Source organism: Podarcis liolepis (genome assembly GCF_965112155.1).
Source record: "Podarcis liolepis genome assembly, chromosome: 5".
Taxonomy (NCBI): domain Eukaryota; kingdom Metazoa; phylum Chordata; class Lepidosauria; order Squamata; family Lacertidae; genus Podarcis; species Podarcis liolepis.
Window position 1 is genome coordinate 38,994,328 of NC_139556.1, and position 20,229 is coordinate 39,014,556.

General features: G+C 43.8%; 1 protein-coding gene across 5 annotated transcripts in view; it reads left to right on the forward strand.

The window, feature by feature from the left end:
* ASAH2 (N-acylsphingosine amidohydrolase 2) overlaps nt 1–20,229 on the forward strand; it is a 45,955-nt gene that overhangs the window by 15,098 nt on the left and 10,628 nt on the right. For all 5 annotated transcript variants that reach the window (XM_083503070.1, XM_083503073.1, XM_083503069.1 and 2 more), the window contains 10 exons: nt 2,659–2,720; nt 4,310–4,462; nt 5,423–5,599; nt 7,686–7,813; nt 11,327–11,404; nt 13,738–13,858; nt 15,767–15,892; nt 17,668–17,754; nt 18,956–19,060; nt 19,178–19,259. In XM_083503070.1, coding sequence (XP_083359196.1) covers nt 2,659–2,720; nt 4,310–4,462; nt 5,423–5,599; nt 7,686–7,813; nt 11,327–11,404; nt 13,738–13,858; nt 15,767–15,892; nt 17,668–17,754; nt 18,956–19,060; nt 19,178–19,259 — 1,119 coding nt within the window. The remainder of the gene's footprint in view (nt 1–2,658; nt 2,721–4,309; nt 4,463–5,422; nt 5,600–7,685; nt 7,814–11,326; nt 11,405–13,737; nt 13,859–15,766; nt 15,893–17,667; nt 17,755–18,955; nt 19,061–19,177; nt 19,260–20,229) is intronic.

Genomic DNA, 20,229 nt, shown 5'->3' on the forward strand with positions numbered 1-20,229 from the left:
TTCGCATCCTGAACAGAACGTAAGACATGAGAGCGTGTCTGCGCGTGCATGGGTTGCGTTTTGCCGCCTCCACGCATGCATGTGACTTCATTTTGACCGTGTCTGTTACTTCCGGGTCGCCACAGAGCGCAACCCGAAAGCACTCAACCTGAAGCATATTTATCCCGAGGTATGACTGTATATTGTTACTATATTTTTCTTGTGCTAATTATGAACATTTCTATTTTAATGTTTGTGTAACTAATTTTTACACTTGAGAAGGACTTACTGTAGCTCAGACTTGGTTGTAAACTGCTGCTTTAGCATCGAGAAGTATAATAATAATAATAATAATAATAATAATAATAATAATAATAATAATAATTTTTTATTTATACCCCGCCCATCTGGCTGGGTTTCCCCAGCCACTCTGGGCGGCTTCCAAAAGAATATTAAAATACTGTGATACATCAAACATTAAAAGCTTCCCTAAACAGGGCTGCCTTCAGATGTCTTCTAAAAGCCTGGTAGTTGTTGTTCTCTTTGACATCTGGTGGGAGGGCGTTCCACAGGGAGGGCGCCACTACCGAGAAGGCCCTCTGCCTGGTTCCCTGTAACTTGGCTTCTCGCAGTGAGGGAACCACCAGAAGGCCCTCGGTGCTGGACCTCAGTGTCCGGGTAGAATGATGGAGGTGGAGACGCTCCTTCAGGTATACTGGACCAAGGGCATTTAGGGCTTTAAAGGTCAGCACCAACACTTTGAATTGTGCTCGGAAACGTACTGGGAGCCAATGTAGGTCTTTCAAGACTGGTGTTTTATGGTCTCGGCGGCCGCTCCCAGTCACCAGTCTGGCTGCTGCATTCTGGATTAGTTGTAGTTTCCGGGTCACCTTCAAAGGTAGACCCACGTAGAGCGCATTGCAGTAGTCCAAGCGGGAGATAACCAGAGCATGCACCACTCTGGCGAGGCAGTCCGCGGGCAGATACAGTCTCAGCCTACGTACCAGATGGAGCTGGTACACAGCTGCCCTGGACACGGATTTAACCTGTGCCTCCATGGACAGCTGCGAGTCCAAAATGACTCCCAGGCTGCGCACCTGGTCCTTCAGGGGCACAGTTACCCCATTCAGGACCAGGGAATCTTCCACACCTGCCCGCCTCCTGTCCCCCAGAAACAGTACTTCTGTCTTGTCAGGATTCAATCTCAATCTGTTTGCAGCCATCCATCCTCCAACCGCCTCCAGACACTCACACAGGACCGCCACCGCCTTCACTGGTTCTGATTTGAAAGAGAGGTAGAGCTGGGTATCATCCGCATACTGATGAACACCCAGCCCAAACCCCCTGATGATCTCTCCCAGCGGCTGCATGTAGATGTTGAAAAGCATGGGGGAGAGGACAGAACCCTGAGGCACCCCACAAGTGAGAGTCCAGGGGTCTGAACACTCATCCCCCACCACCACTTTCTGAACACGGCCCAGGAGGAAGGAGCGGAACCACTGTATAACAGTGCCCCCAGCTCCCAGCCCCTCAAGACGGTCCAGAAGGATGTTATGGTCGATGGTATCAAACGCCGCTGAGAAATCCAGCAGAACTAGAAAACAGCTCTCACCTTTGTCCCTAGCCCGCCGGAGATCATCAAACAGTGCGACCAAGGCAGTTTCAGTCCCGTGATGAGGCCTGAATCCCAACTGGAAGGGATCCAAATGGTCCGCTTCTTCCAGGCGTGCCTGGAGTTGTTCAGCAACCACTCGCTCAGTCACCTTGCCCAAGAATGGAATCTTAATTAATGAATTACTGCCATATAATGAGCTGCTTTGGAAGGGCCTTTCTGCCCTGAAAGGTGGTATCAGAATACCAAAATAAATAACTCATATCAGCCTGAAGGCAATGTGCCCCCCAAATAGCTGGGGGTGCCCAGATTACATTATATTCAGAAAACATTTTCACCTCATCTGGTGAGGCGAATTAAAGCAAAAGCAGCCACATACTTCTAACAGTTGACAATGGTAGTCCTTCCGACAGAAAAGTAGAACAAATATTCCTTCATATTTAGACCTTGTTTTCAACAAACTGGTAAATCCTGTCTGGACTGCACCTGTATCAGGGGTGCAAGATCACATGACTGAACATTCCACTGCACCAAACCAAACAAAAGCGTCCCTCCACACAGAAAAAAAGGTGTCAGTGAGAAGGGTTCTAGCCTAGTTCAGATACAGGCATACTTCTTTTATTGTATTTCACTTCAGATACTGCTCCTTATGAGGATGCAGGTGTAGCTGCAGGCAGCCCAGCTGCTTCTGGGACAAGGAAGCCCCACCCCTCCCCACTGCTGCTGGTGTCCTCTTCTGGCAGAGGAAATGGAGCTGACTAGGGCTGGAGACAGGGCTTTCCCTCCTACCCCTGACATCAGTGGATGCTGGCTGAATCGATTGCAGTACAGTCTAAACATAACTTTTATATGCACTGGGAACCCCCCCCCCCAAATTGTGTGACTAGCTTTATTGCAATATTCGCTTTATTGCAGTGGTCTGGAACTGAACCTGTACTTTCTCCAAGGTGTGCCTGTATATTTTTAAGTGGCAAGTGGCATCTGTCTTGTCCTGGGCCCCTGTATTGGAAGATGTGTCCTGTTCTTTTCTGTTTCTAATTGCAGTATTATTCTCATACCTTCTCTAGCTGGCTACATGATTGGTGTTGGTCGAGCTGACTGTACCGGCCCTGTAGCAGAGATACCTTTTGTAAGTACCCAATCTGAGTTTTCTTTCTTCTTTTCACTGAAAGCACAAGCCCATTTCCACCCCCTTTCAGCTTTTTCCTTCTTCTTTTTTTGACACTCTACAAGGCCTTTATATAATAAATCCAGAAATGGCTTCTGGAATGGTTTTCCCCAAATGAGGCTGCCCAGGACCTGAGGCCATCTTTGGAGATTCTTTTATATGTGTTCCCTCTGGCATTAGCCCAGAGGAGGACTCAGAGAAGGCAGGCCTTTTCAGTAGTAATGCCCTGTCACTGGATTTTGTTTTTATTTTTTTGTAAGTTGCATCAAGACTTTTGTGGGAAACAACTTATAATTTGAAATAACGATGACAGTAATGGGGTTTGTTTGCATCAGATTCCCATATACTTGTAGGAGTGAAATGTCTATGTTCCTCATCCAGGGGAGGGTGGGATACAAATAAAAATTATTATTATTATTATTATTATTATTATTATTATTAATAAAAGCATTATAATGATAATGATAAGAAGTATGTGTCAGGCTTCAGGGAATCGGCTTCCTCCCCCGTGGCCACAAATGAGCAGATCAAACGAAAGAGAATTCTTACCAATTAGTTTCTTTAATAAACACAGTGAAGGATGGCGGTGCTCCCAATTAAGGTCTCTCCCTCCTCTGTCCCTATTAATCTACGTCACTCCTACATCTTGTAATCTGAACTTGGAGCCGCTGTGTTTTCAGTTCTCACACTTTCTGAGCTTTCTGGGACTTTGGGGAAGAGGGGTGGATACTCTCCAGAGACTGTGAATCTGTTAACTCTCTCTCTCCTAGTGTTTCTTCTGTTAGCTGTTCCCCATCCAGTATTTCCCAGCTTCTGCCTTCTGAACTATGCCCCTCTGCAAACCACTGTTCCAAATCTATACTGTTTTCCTGCTCCTGAGAAGATTCAGGATCAGGAAGGGGAGGAGGAGGAGGGGGGGTGGCTCCCACCATTCTTCCTCAGTGCAGCCCTCCTCATCATGGTCCCTGACAGTATGTTACTATATGTGTATGCACTATGAAAGAAACTGCTATGTTTCCTTTATTAACATGCTTTGCTTCAGAAGCCAGGGCAGGAGAAATGAGAAGAGCCTTCCCCAATGCGTATCAAGGCATTACAAGTACACAAAAGCATTATGCACTCTTGCCCCAGAGTAAGCTCTGTTTAATTAAGGATGCTGGAGCAATTCATTTGTTGCAAATTCCTGAATGAAGTGACCTGAACGCACCTCTTAGCTATGCACTGGGTTTCACGCTTCTGCAAATGTTGCAGTGCAGTTCTTAGCATGCTGAAATATATCAAAATAAACATTTAAATTATATTTTGATAGAAAATACGATGTTGAAAAAGACTTTTTTGTGGGGGTGGGGGTGGGGTTAAAACAAACCCATAGCTCAGTGCCATAATGGAAAAGAAAGGAATTATGGGTAAATACAGTAGAAAAGCGACATGGCCTGGATGCAGGGAGACTTGCTTCTGAATAAATTGATTGCAGGGAGACTTGCTTCTGAATAAATAAGTATGGGATTGCACATTGTGTGTGGCTAAGGAGATGTTGTGTCCCCCTGTAGATGGGCTATGTGAATCCAGATCAGGTTGGTGCTGGCCTGATCTCACGACTGTACTGTAGAGCATTCATCATAGCAGAGCCCGATGACTGGAGCAAACGAGTGTTGTATGTTACTGCTGAGATAGGAATGATGTCTCAAAGGCTTAGGCTGGAGGTAAGTGTGGGGCAGGGGTGAGATAGAGAGTAGCTCTTTTCTTTTTTCCTTTTAGGTTTTTATATCATCCAAAAATCATTGGCCTCAAAGAATTGTCTCTCTCCCCTACTCCCTTATATATGGAATTGTGATGGGCATAAATATATGGTGTGTGTGTGCGCAGCACAACAATCGATTTGAACAATGTATGGTGTCTTAACCACCACAATCCCTGAGATGTCTATATATATTGTAGGTGTAAATATAACAGCTCATGCAAGCCAAGAGCTGAGAGATCTACAATGATCTTACATCCACTATAAAATATCCTAAATCAAAAGAAGTATATTTGTGAAGTAAGAAAAAAAGAGAAAATGTGGTGAGTGAGGAAGAAAATGCAACAGAAAATCATGACCTTATATAAAGAAAGGCATATATTTGGATTCACGCCTTGTCTATTGTCACAGAGTGTTTGAATGTTTGTGAAGGTATATATATTCATAACTCATAATATATAATATAATTCCAGCTCTTTTAATACAATATATTTTACTCATCTATTTCAAGATTTCCATTTTATTCCAGTGTGTTTTGCTCAGCAGAAGAAACCCAGGTAGTCTTTCCATTTCTAGCTGTGCCTTCTGTTCCTGGAGTGCTTTAATGCCTTTAACAACCTCTTGAAATGACTATTCTGAGGTTAATTTTGCTGAACAAGCTGAGGAAGTAGAATCTTGCCACAAAAAAACCATTCCATTGTAAATGTGTTAGCCTTTAGGATGCCACTGGATGAGGTTTGTGGAGTATTATTTTCCAACTTGCCAGGAATGGTACCTCAGTGGTAGAGCACATCCTTTGTAAGCCAAAGTTATAAGGTTCCATACCAGGTACATCATCTTCTTCTTTTCTTTTCTTTTCTTTTCAACTAATCTAATAAACATACCAAATCAGAAAATACAGTAATTGCACCATTGCTGTCCTTAGGTAATGAAACAGTTGAAGGAAAGATATGGCGATCTCTACCAGCATGACAACGTAATACTGTCTGCAGTTCACACCCATTCAGGGCCTGCAGGGTATTTTCAATACACTCTCTTCATGATAGCAGGGAAGGGGCTTATAAAGCCATCCTTGAATGCCATTGTCAATGGGATCCTAGAGGTAAGAACCACACCAGCCTCTCACTTTTAGTGCTTGACAAGTCTACTGCAGCATGCAGTCAAACGTTTTGGCTCCCAAACGCCGCAAACCCTGAAGTGAGTGTTCCGGTTTACAAACGTTTTTTGGAACCCGAATGTCTGACAGGGCTTCAGTGGCTTCCAATTGGCTGCAGGAGCTTCCTGCAGCCAATCAGAAGCTGTGCTTTGGTTTCTGAACGTTTTGGAAGTTGAATATTTAAGCAATGCATGTGCTGCTACTTGTCTGTTTGTTGTGAAATGTGCAACTTGATTAGCACCCCTACTCATGCTCAACTGGAAGTAAGCACATTGAACTCAGTGAGCTTTACTTCCACTGTCCATGTAAGCATGTGCAGAACTACAGTGTAGATTCCTAGCCTAGAAACTGCTGGCATTGGATGCGAATTCATGACTGCATCTGAGCTAGTGTTGCTTAAACATGTTAAGTAGTCTGTGCATCATTGTCCATGTTCTTATGCTGCTGCCAACAGTTGGCTGTGTTAGTGTCCTGGTCCACTAGTCCAAAGGTGAGCTTGTGGGAGTAAGTGGGTACAGGGATACCAAATAAGGATGTCAAAAACACCCGAGTGTTAAGTTCTACTGCTTTATTAAAGAAGGGTATGGACTTACAGCAAATCAGCCTGCCGGGTGTCCCAGCCCTTTACAGACATAGGATGGACACCACAGCAAGGAGCTGGCTTGTCATAATATACATTATGCACAAAACAACATACATCAGTTTACCTAGAACCTCCCAGCACACCGGGCTGGTGAAGCCAGGGGTGTATGAAGGGGGGAAGGGGGTGGGCTGTCCCAGGCACTGCCCAGGGGGGTGACAAGATGGCCCGCTGCCTCCCCCCAGCTGTAGAGCAGCGGAGGGCGCGCCTGCATCACCGGGCGGTTTGCCCCGCCCCTTGGCATTCCGACCCAGGTGTCAGAAAGGGTTCCTCTGCCACTGGGTGAGGCCCAGTGTCCAAAGCGTCTCCCGTCTCTGGGCCTACAGCCCAGCATCCCAAGGTCCACAGATAAGCACAGCATCAAAGTGAGCCAATGAGCATAAATTAAAGCAAGTGAATACATAGATATATATGAGCTTGCTCCCATAACAACTCCCAGTTAGTTTTGGTAGTCCACTTAGTTATCTGGACTACCAATAAGGTGTTTGCGGATCTTCCAGAACCATAGGAGTCAACTGCTAGGGGCCAAGGTCCCTTTGGCCTCTCCAATAAAATATTTGAGGAACGGGGCGGGGCAATGTTAATGGGCATAGCCATTCAAATGGTGTACGTGTGTGCCCCATCATGTGATTTATTGTGTGGGGCAGGACTTACGTTGGCCCACCCAATATTTCATTCAAGTTGGCACCCCTGTACAGAACAGTCTCACCTTTGGCTCGACAGTCTGTTACTGCAAAAGCAGGGATGGTACCTTTCATCGACTAGAGTCCACTTCATCAGATGCATGAAGTATTATCATCATTTGTCACATATACATAGTATATGGTTACTGACGGAAAAGGGGGGAATGTAAAAAGGGGGGGCTCTGAAATATCACTATGGGCCAAACAGTTATAAAATACAAAAAGGACAGTCTGTGACAATGTAAGAAATTATCAGTGTGACTGCAGTCTGAAATTGTTGAATTAGAACTTCTCAGCATGTTTGATTCTGTTTCTTTAGGCTTCAGTTGAGACAATGGTCTCCTGCTATGCTACGAGTCTAAATTAATCCAGCAAAGCTCAGAATGGTTGTGCCATTCACATTTACTGCAACTGAGGAATGATCACTCTGTTTATCTTTAGCTTTAAATGGAATTAACATAAAACTGCTTTTTGCACCTCAAAGCTATTTGGCCCCACTGTTTACAGTTTTCCTTGCCAGCTGAATGAAGACAAACCTTCGTGTATTCAGTGAAGTGAACTCTAGTCCATATGCCACAATAAATCTGTTAGTTCTTTAAGATACCACAGGGATCTTTGTTGATTCCCCCCCCCAACCTTCTCATGTTAACATCTTGTTTGTGCTGTGATGACCAGTATCTCAATGGTTTTCCTATTTTCTAATCAACAGAGTGTTGATATGGCTCATCAAAATATGACAAAAGGACACGTTTTTATCAATAAAGGCTTGATAGAGAACTCTCAAATCAACAGAAGTCCCTTTTCTTATCTTCATAATCCCGAGTCTGAAAAGCTCAGGTAAAGTTTGGGAAGGAAACAGAATTGAGATACTAATATGTTTGTAGGGTTCTGTACTGAGCCATCACTTATTTCTTGTTTCATGAAAGAATATGAACTGAATTTTGTCATGTCTGTGATGGTTATGGCTAAAAAACCCCAGCTTAAATGTAGTGATCATTTTCCACATTTCTCTCGCCGGTCAATTAGTCTTCCACATGTGTTTCCCTCAGCAAGTGGGTGGGGAATTAATCAGGGTCAGCTGATTAATTTCAATTGCTGCAGGGGGTGGAGATTGTAATTTTCATCTCACTTGTCTCATCAGCAGACACGACCCATTGAGTCCCTATCACTGGCTTGCCAGAGTAATCTTGTGCCCTCCTCCACCACCACTGCAACTTCCATACCTCCTTCTCTTCTCATCTCACCTGGTTTGTTAACTGTAGTTAAATGCTAGTGGCGGGAGCAATGGCACTGCCATTGCTTCCCCTGCCTTGCTGAGGAAAGGAGTCCTTCTTCAGAGCAAGGCTTTCTGGGCAAGGTAGCTTTGGAGAGTGAGCATACTCCCATGGTTTGGCCAAAGCAACTGGAATTTATTCTTACAGTGGTAACTCAGGTTAAGAACTTAATTCGTTCTGGAGGTCCGTTCTTAGCCTGAAACTGTTCTTAGCCTGAGGTACCACTTTAGCTAATGGGGCCTCCCGCTGCTGCTGCGCCACCGCCACAAGATTTCTGTTCTCATCCTGAAGTAAAGTTCTTAACCCGAGGTACTATTTCTGGGTTAGCGGAGTCTGTAACCTGAAGCGTTTGTAACTTGAAGCGTCTGTAACCCGAGGTACCACTGTATTAGATTTTTTTGAAGGTTTGCATTACTAAGTAACTTAGTAATTGAAAAGAGACTCTCTAGTAACTTAGACATTTAAAAGACACTCTCTAGCCATGACAGCACATGAACTTTGGGCCACTGAGTCTAGCATGCCTCAGTCTGAGGAAGGAACTTTTATTTTTAACTCCAGAAGAACAACATCCACATACAGCATACACAGAACTAGATATTTAGCATTTTCTTCACTGCAAAAATTATATCTATTACTTGAGGTATGCAGCTCTTCTCCAAGATCTTTGCATAAGGTGTGGGAATGTTAGCCCTGGTGACATGCACAACAGGTGCGTCAAGGTGGGTGGAAGCAGGACCTTGCATAATTCTGGCACAAATTTCAGCTCCTACCCCAAACTGGGGCCAGCCACCTTCTACTGTGACAAGATTATTCGTCTTCAATAGCTTCACTGGATTCAATAGCTTCGCTATCCATTGGCCTAATGGTGCAGAGGTTTATCACATCACCACCATAGCTGTTACCACTTTAACAGTGGCAAAGCAGAAGCTGGAGGGGCAGGACAAAGAAGACTGGGCTCGCAGCAATGAGGGAGCAAAATGGCAGAAAGGAGATGGGGTGGAAGAGCCAGAATAATGTGCCAGCTCTGTTGTCCATCAGCTGTTCTGGAAAGGACTCGATTTAGGTTTGATGAGGCCCTAAGCCACTGAAGGTAATGGAGCCCTTTATATGTCCAGCTGTCCTTTGTCAACAACACATTGTCACTGTTTTTGTATTGAACATATGCTATATGGTAATTTATAGACCTAATAGGTATCTAAAGCCATTTGCACATAACAAAATGTGTATTTTAGTATCAGGTAACAGGTACAACAGTTTGACCTACATTCAACTGTGCTGCACTGCAGTCTGCAGCTGCATGCTACATGTTGCCATGAGCCAGTCCATGCAGAATGTAGGCACCCTATATATAGAAATGACCAAACCAGTAATATATTAGGGAGCAGGCTAGCATTCTTACATTACTTACATCATAGGAGCCTACACAACACAAAACACTCTTGCTGTATGTAGGTTTTATTTTATTTTTTCTCTTATATTTTGGAAATGTACATCCAGGTGTTTTTTCCTTTAAATTTTTTGGGGGCCTAAGCTATAGCTTGTTTAGCTATACGTAACTCTGGCACTGGTTCTGGAGGGAAGACAGAGGTCTGGATCCAATTATACAAACTCTCTCCTCTGATCTGTTTATTAGCAGCATATGTACCACTTTACAGGTCATGAATAAATGGTTATCATAGTTCTAAAAAGTGGGGGCAGGGGGAAGCAATGGCCTGTTATGAAAGATGTGGTCTTAGCAAACAAGAGCAATAAGCAATATCATACTTAGATGGCAATCAAAGATAAGCTACGTAGCACTTTGGTCAGGAGACTAATGACAGTAAATAGTGCTGCGTATACAGTAGAAGATCAAGCTGGTCTGCACTTTGGACAAGGAACAAGGTGAACTTATTCTAGGATGCCAACTAAGAAGGAGGAGGAGGAGTTTGGATTTGATATCCCGCTTTATCACTAGCCTAAGGAGTCTGAAAGTGGCTAACAGTCTCCTTTCCCTTCCTCCCCCACAACACCCCATGGAATGCCCTCCCACCAGATGTCAAAGAGAAAAATAACTACCAAACTTTTAGAAGACATCTGAAGGCAGCCCTGTTTAGGGAAGCTTTTAACGTTTAATAAGTTATTGTATTTTAGTGTTTTGTTGGAAGCCACCCAGAGTGGGTGGGGAAACCAGCCAGATGGGCAAGGTATAAATAATAAATTATTATTATTATAGTGATCCTGTACATGCGTGCCAAGTGCTCCATTTATAACATATGCATCTCTTCCTGGTGCTGTTGCCACTGTTCATTCACATGCCTCTGCCTCTGTGCCCACTGTGAACGAGCTCCCTGAGGGAAAGGCATGCAGCCTTCGACTGACAGCTCCCTTAGAGACGGCAGGTGAACAGGCAACAACAGCAGGAAGGAGAAATGTCAGGGACAGCAGGCTCCAGGGGGTGGTAGTTAGCATGTTACTGGAACATGGGTTCTGGCATGGATGATGCATATTTCTGGTGCCAGCCCTGTGCACTACAGCACAGTAGTGCTCTGGACAGTGGTGCAATCAGGGCAGAACTTTGGGGCAGAGATCCACGGCCTCACTCAGCAGAAGAACTCCTTCAAAGCGAGACTGGTTAATCGCTTTCCCCCTTAAAGATGGCGCCTTCGTAAGACTATTCAGTCCAGAGTCTAAAATTACATTACAGCACCACTGGTTCTTGCAGATTTCCCATTAATTCAGAGAGAGAGAGAGAGAGTGCAGGAGAATTTCATTTCCCCAATTGTGACTTGCATCTGTTTCCAAGTCTGCATTGTGAAGAGTACAGTGGTACCTCTGGTTGCGAATGGGATCCGTTCCGGAGGCCCATTCACAACATGAAAAGAACGCAACCTGCAGCGGTGTGTCTGCGCATGCGCGGGTTGCGATTTGCCGCTTCTACACATGCACGTGATGTCATTTTTCCTCTCTGTGCATGCGCGAGTGGCGAAACCAGGAAGTAACCCTTTCCGGGTCGCTGCAGGACGTATCCTGAAAGAATGTAACATGAAGCGGACGTAACATGAGGCATGACTGTATCTCTTTTCCTCACGTTATCCAGGTATTCATCAAATACAGACCAAGAAATGGTGGTGCTGAAGATGGTTGCTGACAGCGGCGAAGACATTGGACTGTTTATGTAAGAATTATGAATGTTCCATTTAAAAAAATCAAGGGGAGGTAAATACTATATCAGAATGATTTTTTTCAGTCACTTTAATTTTTTAAAAGATTAGGATGATCTGGCAGGTGGGTGTGGTGGGACAGAGAGAAAAGAGAGACCACACAATGGAAATTTAAAGAAAGTTAGCAGAGAGGGGAGTTTAAAGAGACCTGTGATATTGAGTGGAATCCAGCTGGTGACCCTCACACTCACAGGAGGGCTTTTGATCCAGTGGATGTCTCTATTAATAAAGAGAGGAGGCAATCAGTTATGAGTTGCCAGTCTCTGCAGCCACAGCAGGCGCTGTGATTCTCCAGTGGTTTGACTTCACCCCTGGAGGTGCACTCCGTTGTCTCCTGAGATGGATGCCAACAACAGCCCCTTAGTATTTCCTAGGAAACAGAGCTCCAGAGCAGCACAAGAACAGGAAGGTGCTGGGCGTGGGTGGGCACTGCAGGGGACATGGAGAATTGGCAAGAATCATCTTTTGATAGAAGCACCCACTTGATCAAATAGGTTCTGCGAGCACAAGGGCAACCATTGCAAATAGATAAAGAGCAAAATCAAGCTGTAGGCTTAGATGGAAAAGGGATGTTAAGAGAGAATGGGTTAAAAAGGAAATACAGATTTTGAGTCTCTTGAACTAAACATTCAGGAAAACATTCTGACAGCAAGAGCGGTTCAGCAGTGGAACAGACTCCCACAAGAGGTGGTGGACTCTCCTTCCTTGGAAGTTTTTAAACAGAAGTTGGGTGGCCAACTGTCATGGATGCTTTAGCTGAGATTCCTGCATTGCAGGGGGTTGGACTAGATGACCCTTGGGGTCCCTTCCAACTCTAAGTTTCTATGAATTAATAAAAATGTGAAGTAGCCCTTGGTCTATACATGTGGCAGAATGAGGTGACTTTTGAATGCTTCCTGCTTCGTGTAATATATATATATATTATACATATACATATACATATATATATATATATATATATATATATATAATCTTTTTATGTGATTTACACAAATTATCTAAAAAGGCTGCATTAGTGAATATTTTTAAATTTTTTAAAAAATAATTTTTATTAAGTTCCATTTAACAAACCAATCATATCACATTAATTATTCCAAATTATACCAATACATATCATAAAGTCCAAATATTTTGCCAAATTATAATTTTTTTGTTGGGGGTTCCCATGATTCGAGTTCAGTAAGGGTTTCTGCTGCTTTTAGTATTCACCCGTCCGATCTTTCAATCTTCTTGTTGTTATCCTTTTTCTTCTTAATAGCCTCTGAGTTATTTCCACAGGCGAGTTAAAGTAAGCAATATTATACTTCTGTGTGAACTTTGTAAGGCTCTCCCTTTTTTAAAAAGCTGGTAAGCATTTTGTTTGCAATAAATCTTCACACGCTGATCCAAAAGTCCTCCTCGGGCGGCAAACGCCATTTTTCTCAGTTCCGATGAAATACCATCTAGACCTTTGCTCATTAATTTTCCCAGACAGGTTGCACCATAAATTAGTCTTTCCAGAGAAGATTTGCCAAGTCGAATTTAGAATACAAACATGATAACATAGTAATGGCTCGCCTCCCCCTTTGACTATTAATCTCGCAACATAGTCTGTCTCATAATGGCGGATCCCGATTAAAAACTGCATCACAAGAGAGCCTTTTATTTTCTTTCCAGATATTTCAAAAAACAAAGGCTTTAGTTGATATTTTTATTTTCACACAGTTTATTTTCCAATCTCACTTGCTATAGGTTGTATGACGGTTCTTCGGGGGGGGGGGGTTTGTTAGGTAATATCATAATAAAAAAAGAAAAAGTCCCACCCCCTTTCCGTTCCGTTTCAACATACTGGCATAGATGTTATTCTTTAATGTTATCTACTTTCCAGTCCATTCCATCACTCTTAACTTCTCAGTGGCAGGCTTAATTAGCAGCTAACATGCCCTTTTCTTCGCTCGAAGCATGTGTAATAATTCTTATTTCCAATTTTTCATCTTAAGAAATGCAACTAGAGTCACTCTCAGAGACAGCGTCCGGGAGATCCGAACTCATTCGAGGGCTTTCCGTCCAGTGCCCTCATCCCCTCCTTCTTTTGCACTCGGGGGTGATTTATGGGCAACCACGGACGAGGCTGCATCTTCCCTTCCACCGGGAAGAATTTGGGAGGCTTATTTACTCCCATCTCAGCCCCTTAATTACCTCGTGTGAGCTGGCGAGATGGTATTGTCGGCCATCTTCCAAGGCACCCCTAGCGCCCCCCCCCCCAATTATTTTTCAAATTTTTAAAATTCTTATTAATTTTTCTTAGGTGGTTTCCAATTCACCCTGTCAGTATGAACAACACCAACCGTCTTATATGTAGTGACAACGTTGGTTATGCAGTTCATCTCCTTGAAGAAGACAAAAACGTAGGATATTTTCAAGGAAAGGTAGGAACTGTTTACTTTGCTCCCAAAATAAATTAGGATTTTACCAATGCAATACCTTATCAAGACTTTCCAATGTTCAGGCTACTGTGATCAGTCAGCATCACTGGTTTATCAGCCAGTGATATCTTCTTTTTTCTTTGGCGATCACTTATAGCTGAGTAAGATTGTCTCCCATGATCACGATCTTAACAGTGAGTCTGTAAGTGACTGTGGAGGCCAATTTTGGATCCACATGTCCTTCTACAGTGAGGACATAGGTTTCCAGGTGGGAGCTGATCATGGTGAGGGTTTGCCAAACGTGACTTCCTCTTAGCACGTTTCTCCCTTTCATCCTGAGTTCGATCATCTTAAAGTCCATAACACCTTTGATAGAGGCTGTTCTCCAACTGGCGCTCTCACAGACTGGTGTTTCCCAATTGTCAGTTTTCATACTACTTTTGTTTTGTTTTTTAAGTATTTTTTTAGTTCTATAGTGTATAATTTATTTTTAGTATTTTATTTTTAATCTTAGCATGGAGAAGTTAAAAATGAACTTTTAAAAAACAGTAGTGGATATCACCTTTTTCCAGCTGTAAGCTCCCCTTTCTAATTCCACCTGCTCAATCCAGCACAGAATTCTAGTTCAGAAATTATGCCCAAATTCTTGTAAAATATTAGTCACAATCCAGCCAGTTTTAGATACCGCTTCTCTATATGGAAGGCAGGAAATTATTCACTCTCTAGCTGAAACCAATATGATGTACCAGCACTTAATTGGATGATGCCCTTAATTTTTACCTCCATGTTTTACAGTGGCTTTCAATAATTGTATAATTGGCAATAATTGGCAACCAGCAACAAGGTCTGGGTAACCATTATTATCTTCTTCAGTGGGGTTGTTCCACAACAGATCACCACACCTTTACAACATCTGTATTACCGACTCTCAAACTTTGGGATTGTTGAAATATATACAACAAAAAAGTAACCAACTGGAGTCATGTGACTCAAATTGGGTCTACTAGACCCACAATTTTTAAGCAGTGTGGACTAAAGTCGCTTCTGGAGTCCCTCAAGGATTAGAGGCCTTGAAGCTTAAGCTTCATTAGTTTCCCAGTAGATCTGCCCTGATTGGCTTGATCCAGCAGGCTGTTGTTGTGTTATGTTATATATTGCAAAGATACTACAGTCTCTAGTGGCCTTCCTTTGAAGGAAAGCAAACCTGAAGTACACACTGCAAACCCTGTAACTTCTCAGTGCTTGGAGATTAGGGTGCTCATAAAAAAGAGCACAATCTGCTAAAAAGGGGGTCTAATGGGAAAGGCAGGTGGAGCTCCATAGCAGCTCCTCAGCACCAGTGGCGTAGCGTGGGTTGTCAGCACCCGGGGCAAGGCAAGTAATTTGCGCCCCCTAAACCGTGGATTTGCGCCCCCTAACCCTCATCCCCAGATGTTGCGCCCGGTGCGGCCGGCCCCCCCCTGCACCCCCCACGCTACGCCACTGCTCAGCACAGCGGAAAAGGACAGTCACACCACTTTCACACAACAGCATAAGAAGTCCGACTCCCCCTCCTGCCACATAGTTTCTCACCTTGTAAGGGAAATGTCTACCTATACAGGTGCTCAGTGTATAAACATTACATCACACAAAGTTGAGGGACATGAAATGAAGGGAAACAACAAAGATAGCAGAGATGTTGGGCTCCACTGTGATAAAGGACCATTTACTTCCATTATATCATGCCACATATTACTTAACTGAGGTGGATGGGAAAATCTAGGTGATGCATGCTATCTAGTGAGCATTAACTGGTTTCACATTCTTGCATCTACAAACATTTTCCGTGAGGCACAAAAATGAATATGTGGCAGACGTTTTGCAGCAATATTTTGGATGGCATCACCAATGAGACCATTCCTCCCCTTGCAGGGGCCGTATGTAGCAGGTTTTGCATCATCTAACCTGGGAGATGTGTCTCCGAACACAAAAGGTCCACATTGCATTAACACGGGAGAGTCGTGTGAGAACTTGAACAATTACTGCCCAGGAGGTGGGGTAGGTATCATTTTATCTTGATTTATTTAACAAGGTTTAAATATTGCCTAATCAACAAAAACCTTTGAGTGGCTCACATAGCACAGGATAAAATACTCCTTAAAACCAACTGCTAAAATCAATCTATGTCTAGATTGGCTTTGTCTCCTCTCCAGTTTCAATTATAGGGTTCCCAGTGCTTCCCTCACACCCTGTAAAACCAATCTCAATAAGCAGGTTTAGCAAAACCACAACTCCTACATACTCAGCCATCTATAAATGTCTCGGTCTTTCTGTTTCAGCATACTTTGTACATAAATTATCTCAAGAGGTGTTTCAGATACTCATTAAATACAAAATTACACTACTGCTGCCCAAGTTAAATGCCACTGGCTAATTACATCTTTACCCACAGAAAGAGTTTACAATTGTTTGTACTGCGCTTTTGCAAATGGTGCTTCATTCAGCACCATTCTAGCTGACATAATGAATTAGGCCAGTAGCAATCCTGATGGCACAACCAAATGGCTTGAGCTCAGCCTGTGAATTTGGCCAGAACCTAGGTGAAATGCAGCCAACGTTTATAGCAACCAATTTCATGAACTTGGGGAGTCATCCTGAGCATCTCTCAAACCAGGACAATGATCCACAATAACCCAGTCTTCTGTAGCTGCTGTTGAGGTTTTTGTCACAGTTCAGTTTAAAGGCATGGTGTGCGGCTGATGCAAATGCTATTTCCCCGTTCCCATTCAGTGCCAATCCTCCTTCTGTTATTTGCATGTGCCTTTCCTCGAAACTCACAATGAGATGACAGACTGGCAATCAAGGAAAGGGACATATGAGATCAAATAGTGGGTTTGATCTCATTTTGGGGTGGGGGTGGGGGGTTGCAAAGACGACAAATGAAATCCATTCCACAGTAGTGGAGAAACAGCATCTTCCCTGGCGCCCCCAGAGTGGCCTGTGGCAGTGTTAGAATTCTACTCAGGACATCTTTCTATCTTCCCTACAAGATGAGTGAAAGGGAAATATTTATTTATTTACCACAAATAAATATGTGTGGTGCTTTACAGAGCACCAGAGGCCACGTTCCTGCCTCAGGGTGCTTACAATCCAAAAATCAACTGAGAGAAAATCAACAAGAGGAAGGGACTCTGGTTAAGATGGCGTCAGGTCAGAAAGCTGGCTCCGGAGCTCTGCTGATCACATGATTTTAATTGAGTTTTAATTGGTTTTAACTTGTGCCAAATCAATGGTTTTATCAACAAGAGGAAGGCGAGGAGAGGCAGAGAGTTACTAGAGAAGCAACTGGTGTGTTTGTCTCAATTGTGTGCACCTAGAGTAGAACATAGGAACTGAGCTGCAGGAGCAAAGATCACAGGGAGGGATGTACTATTGGGATAAGAGACAAGTGGCGAGACAGTTCCTTCTGATCACACTGGGGAGAAAAGAGATAAGCCTCCCCACTTCCTGATAAGGGTGTCTCCCCTTCAATGCCTGAATTTAAGCAAGGAAAACTAGAAGCACAGGTGCCTGTTCTGTATCTAGCAAGCATCTTGGCCGGCCCTAAGGCCCAATTCATATATTTTTCTAGCTATGTAGGAGTCCCATAAAGCGGAGTAATATAAATAAGTTTCCTGACAGTGCAGGTTCATGGAATTATGATGGAAATACATATAAGAGCTGCCCTCTTTGATAAAACTGCTACAACAGTTTTTGCCTCTGTATACTATAGTATAAAACTATATACTAACAGTTTGTGCCTTTCCCCTTTTATTTGTTCTTTCCAATGTTAGGCCACAAAGTGCATAGCTTCAGGTCCTGGCAAAGATATGTTTGAGAGCACCAAAATAATTGGCAGAAAGATCTACTTGAAAGCGAAGGTAAGCTTTGATGGGTTGAAATTCTAGGATGCCTTTGTGTTTTAAAAACAAGCATTCTTCTGACAATTAAGTTTTCATCTGTAAGTCTTTGAAAATGCCTTTGACCATTTCCTCCAGCTGGAAATAGGTAGGTAAAGGTAAAGGACCCCTGGACGGTTAGGTCCAGTCAAAGGCAGCTATGGGGTGTGGCGCTCATCTCGCTTCAGAGTTCTTTTTCCAGTCCATTCCAAGGACATAGGGAGAGTCACAATACATTCTTATCTTATTTCATATTGATAGGCACCTTATCTGACAGGTAAGGCTGATGGTATGTAACTAGTATGTAACCCAGGAAGCGCTACTGAATAGTGATGACTGAATAGTTTGCTGTGAATTTCTTCCTCTAAAATATTGTTGGTAATACCAGCCTGACTCCTATTCAGTAGAGTGGGAATAAATATCACTATTGTGCACAAAACTAGCTGTGCCATAAACAGTTCCTACCATTCTAGTAGGGGGTGGTGGTGTGTTGTTTTGTTTTGTTTTTTAAAAAAGGCAAATATCCATGACCTATTAAGACTCAGTTCAGATACCCAGGAAGGATATAGATCATTCTTGTCCTCAGAAGAAGCAGTTCTATTCCATAGACTAGTTGATCGTTGTTCTGGCTTTCTTCTCTTCCAGTATTACCCCCTCCTAACTAGCAGAGAAGATTAAATCGGCTGCATGAGAGAGAACAATAGAACAGAAAAAGGACCGCCAGTAATGACAATTCACCCAAGGCTAATATGGCGTGCAGAGATGACTCTTGGGAGTGGGGCAGAGATGATGGCATCCTTCTGTACACGATAGCACTGCACTTGTCGGGACAGTGCTGGGGTTGCAGTGAAATCAGCAAATGTCTGGGGCAGGTGCAGTGTTCCCAAAAGTGTATCCATTGCTGCCACCCCAGAGCTCACCCAACCTTGCCCCATCCCAAGTGCCCTGTCGCTGCCTCCGGAAGGGTACCACTGCCTCCACTTCTCACCCCCTCAGGAACCAACTGTTGACATGGCTGAGACTCACTCCATCTCAGGAGCAAATAGCAAAGCAAGGAGGGGGAGGCTATGCAATAGGGCCTCCAGCCTTCCTATGTGTAGAGGAAGTTGGTAGGACAGATCCTCTGGAAATATAAGCATGCAGATTAGGGTGGGTTTTCCCATGACTGCCATTTGTATTTCAGGAACTGTCTATGAAGGCCTCCGAAGAGATAAGTGGCCCCATCAGATCAAGTCACGAGTGGGTGGACATGGCTAACTTCACTGTGCAGCTCAATGCTACTCACTCGGTAAAGTATCAGCAGCCACCTTGGAAGTCTGTTGCTAGGTAGAAAGTCAGCAAATAAACAACAATACAGAGGCATTTACAAAGCGCACCTTAACTTTTTCATTATGCTTTTCTCAAGGGAAAAACATGTAAACCTGCTGTGGGGTACAGCTTTGCTGCTGGTACTGTAGATGGACCAGGCATCCTGAATTTCACTCAAGGCAAGTGGAGATAAACCTTACAGTTGACTTGCAACTTGCACACTTTTAGCTTGCGCGATTACAGCTTTGCATGCCTGGCATGTTGGGTTCCGGAGAGAGGGATGATCACACATGGTAAGTTCAGGCTATGCACTATTTTTCCCTTTGTGTACAGTCCCTGGAAACTAATACCCACGCAAGTTGTAAGTTGTCTGTATATGTTTGCTAATTATTGGGGGGCCACTAGGGAGCGCATTGGAAGATGGCCGACAATACCATCTCTCCGACCCACACGGGGTAATTATGAGGCTGTTATGGGAGTAGGCAGCCTCCCTTGTTGCCCCAAGGAAATGGGGAACACTGCCCTTGCTTGCTGTGCCCATAAATCACACCCTAATTCGAAAGAAAGGGGTGAGGGCCCTAGGCAGAATGCCCCCGTGTGGACATCGGCTCTCCTGGACGCTGTCTCTGATCGCGCACTAGTTGCAGCAATTTGGAATAATTAATTACAAAAGAAGCAAATGCACATATTTCAAGTGAAGAAGGGGAGTGAAATCTGCTAATTTAAGTGACCTCTACGAAAGAAGACGACGGGCTGGAGAAACAGGAATATTTTACGATGAAGATACACTAAAGGCGGGGTATGTTGACAATGGGGCTGAATGGGGGGGAAACCTTTTTACTTTCCTTCTATGTGATTTACAAGAACCCCTCCTCATTAGAACCGTCGGTTGAACTGACCCAAGCAGGATGATTAAGGTCTGTGTGGAGATAAACTATAATGGTATGGGGTTGTTTGTGCGTAAGTTGTCGCCTCTCCTGGCTATGTTGCCTTGTTAAACCTTTCTGCCTGGACAGCCCTTCAATTCGTGGCTGCCTCAGTCACTAGCAGAATCCATCAGTGGGCGTTTCTTAAACCTTTTCCAACATAAAAGTTGTTTGACACCCAGTCTCCTCCTACTTTCTCTGCGCGGAAGTCTTCTGCGCAGGG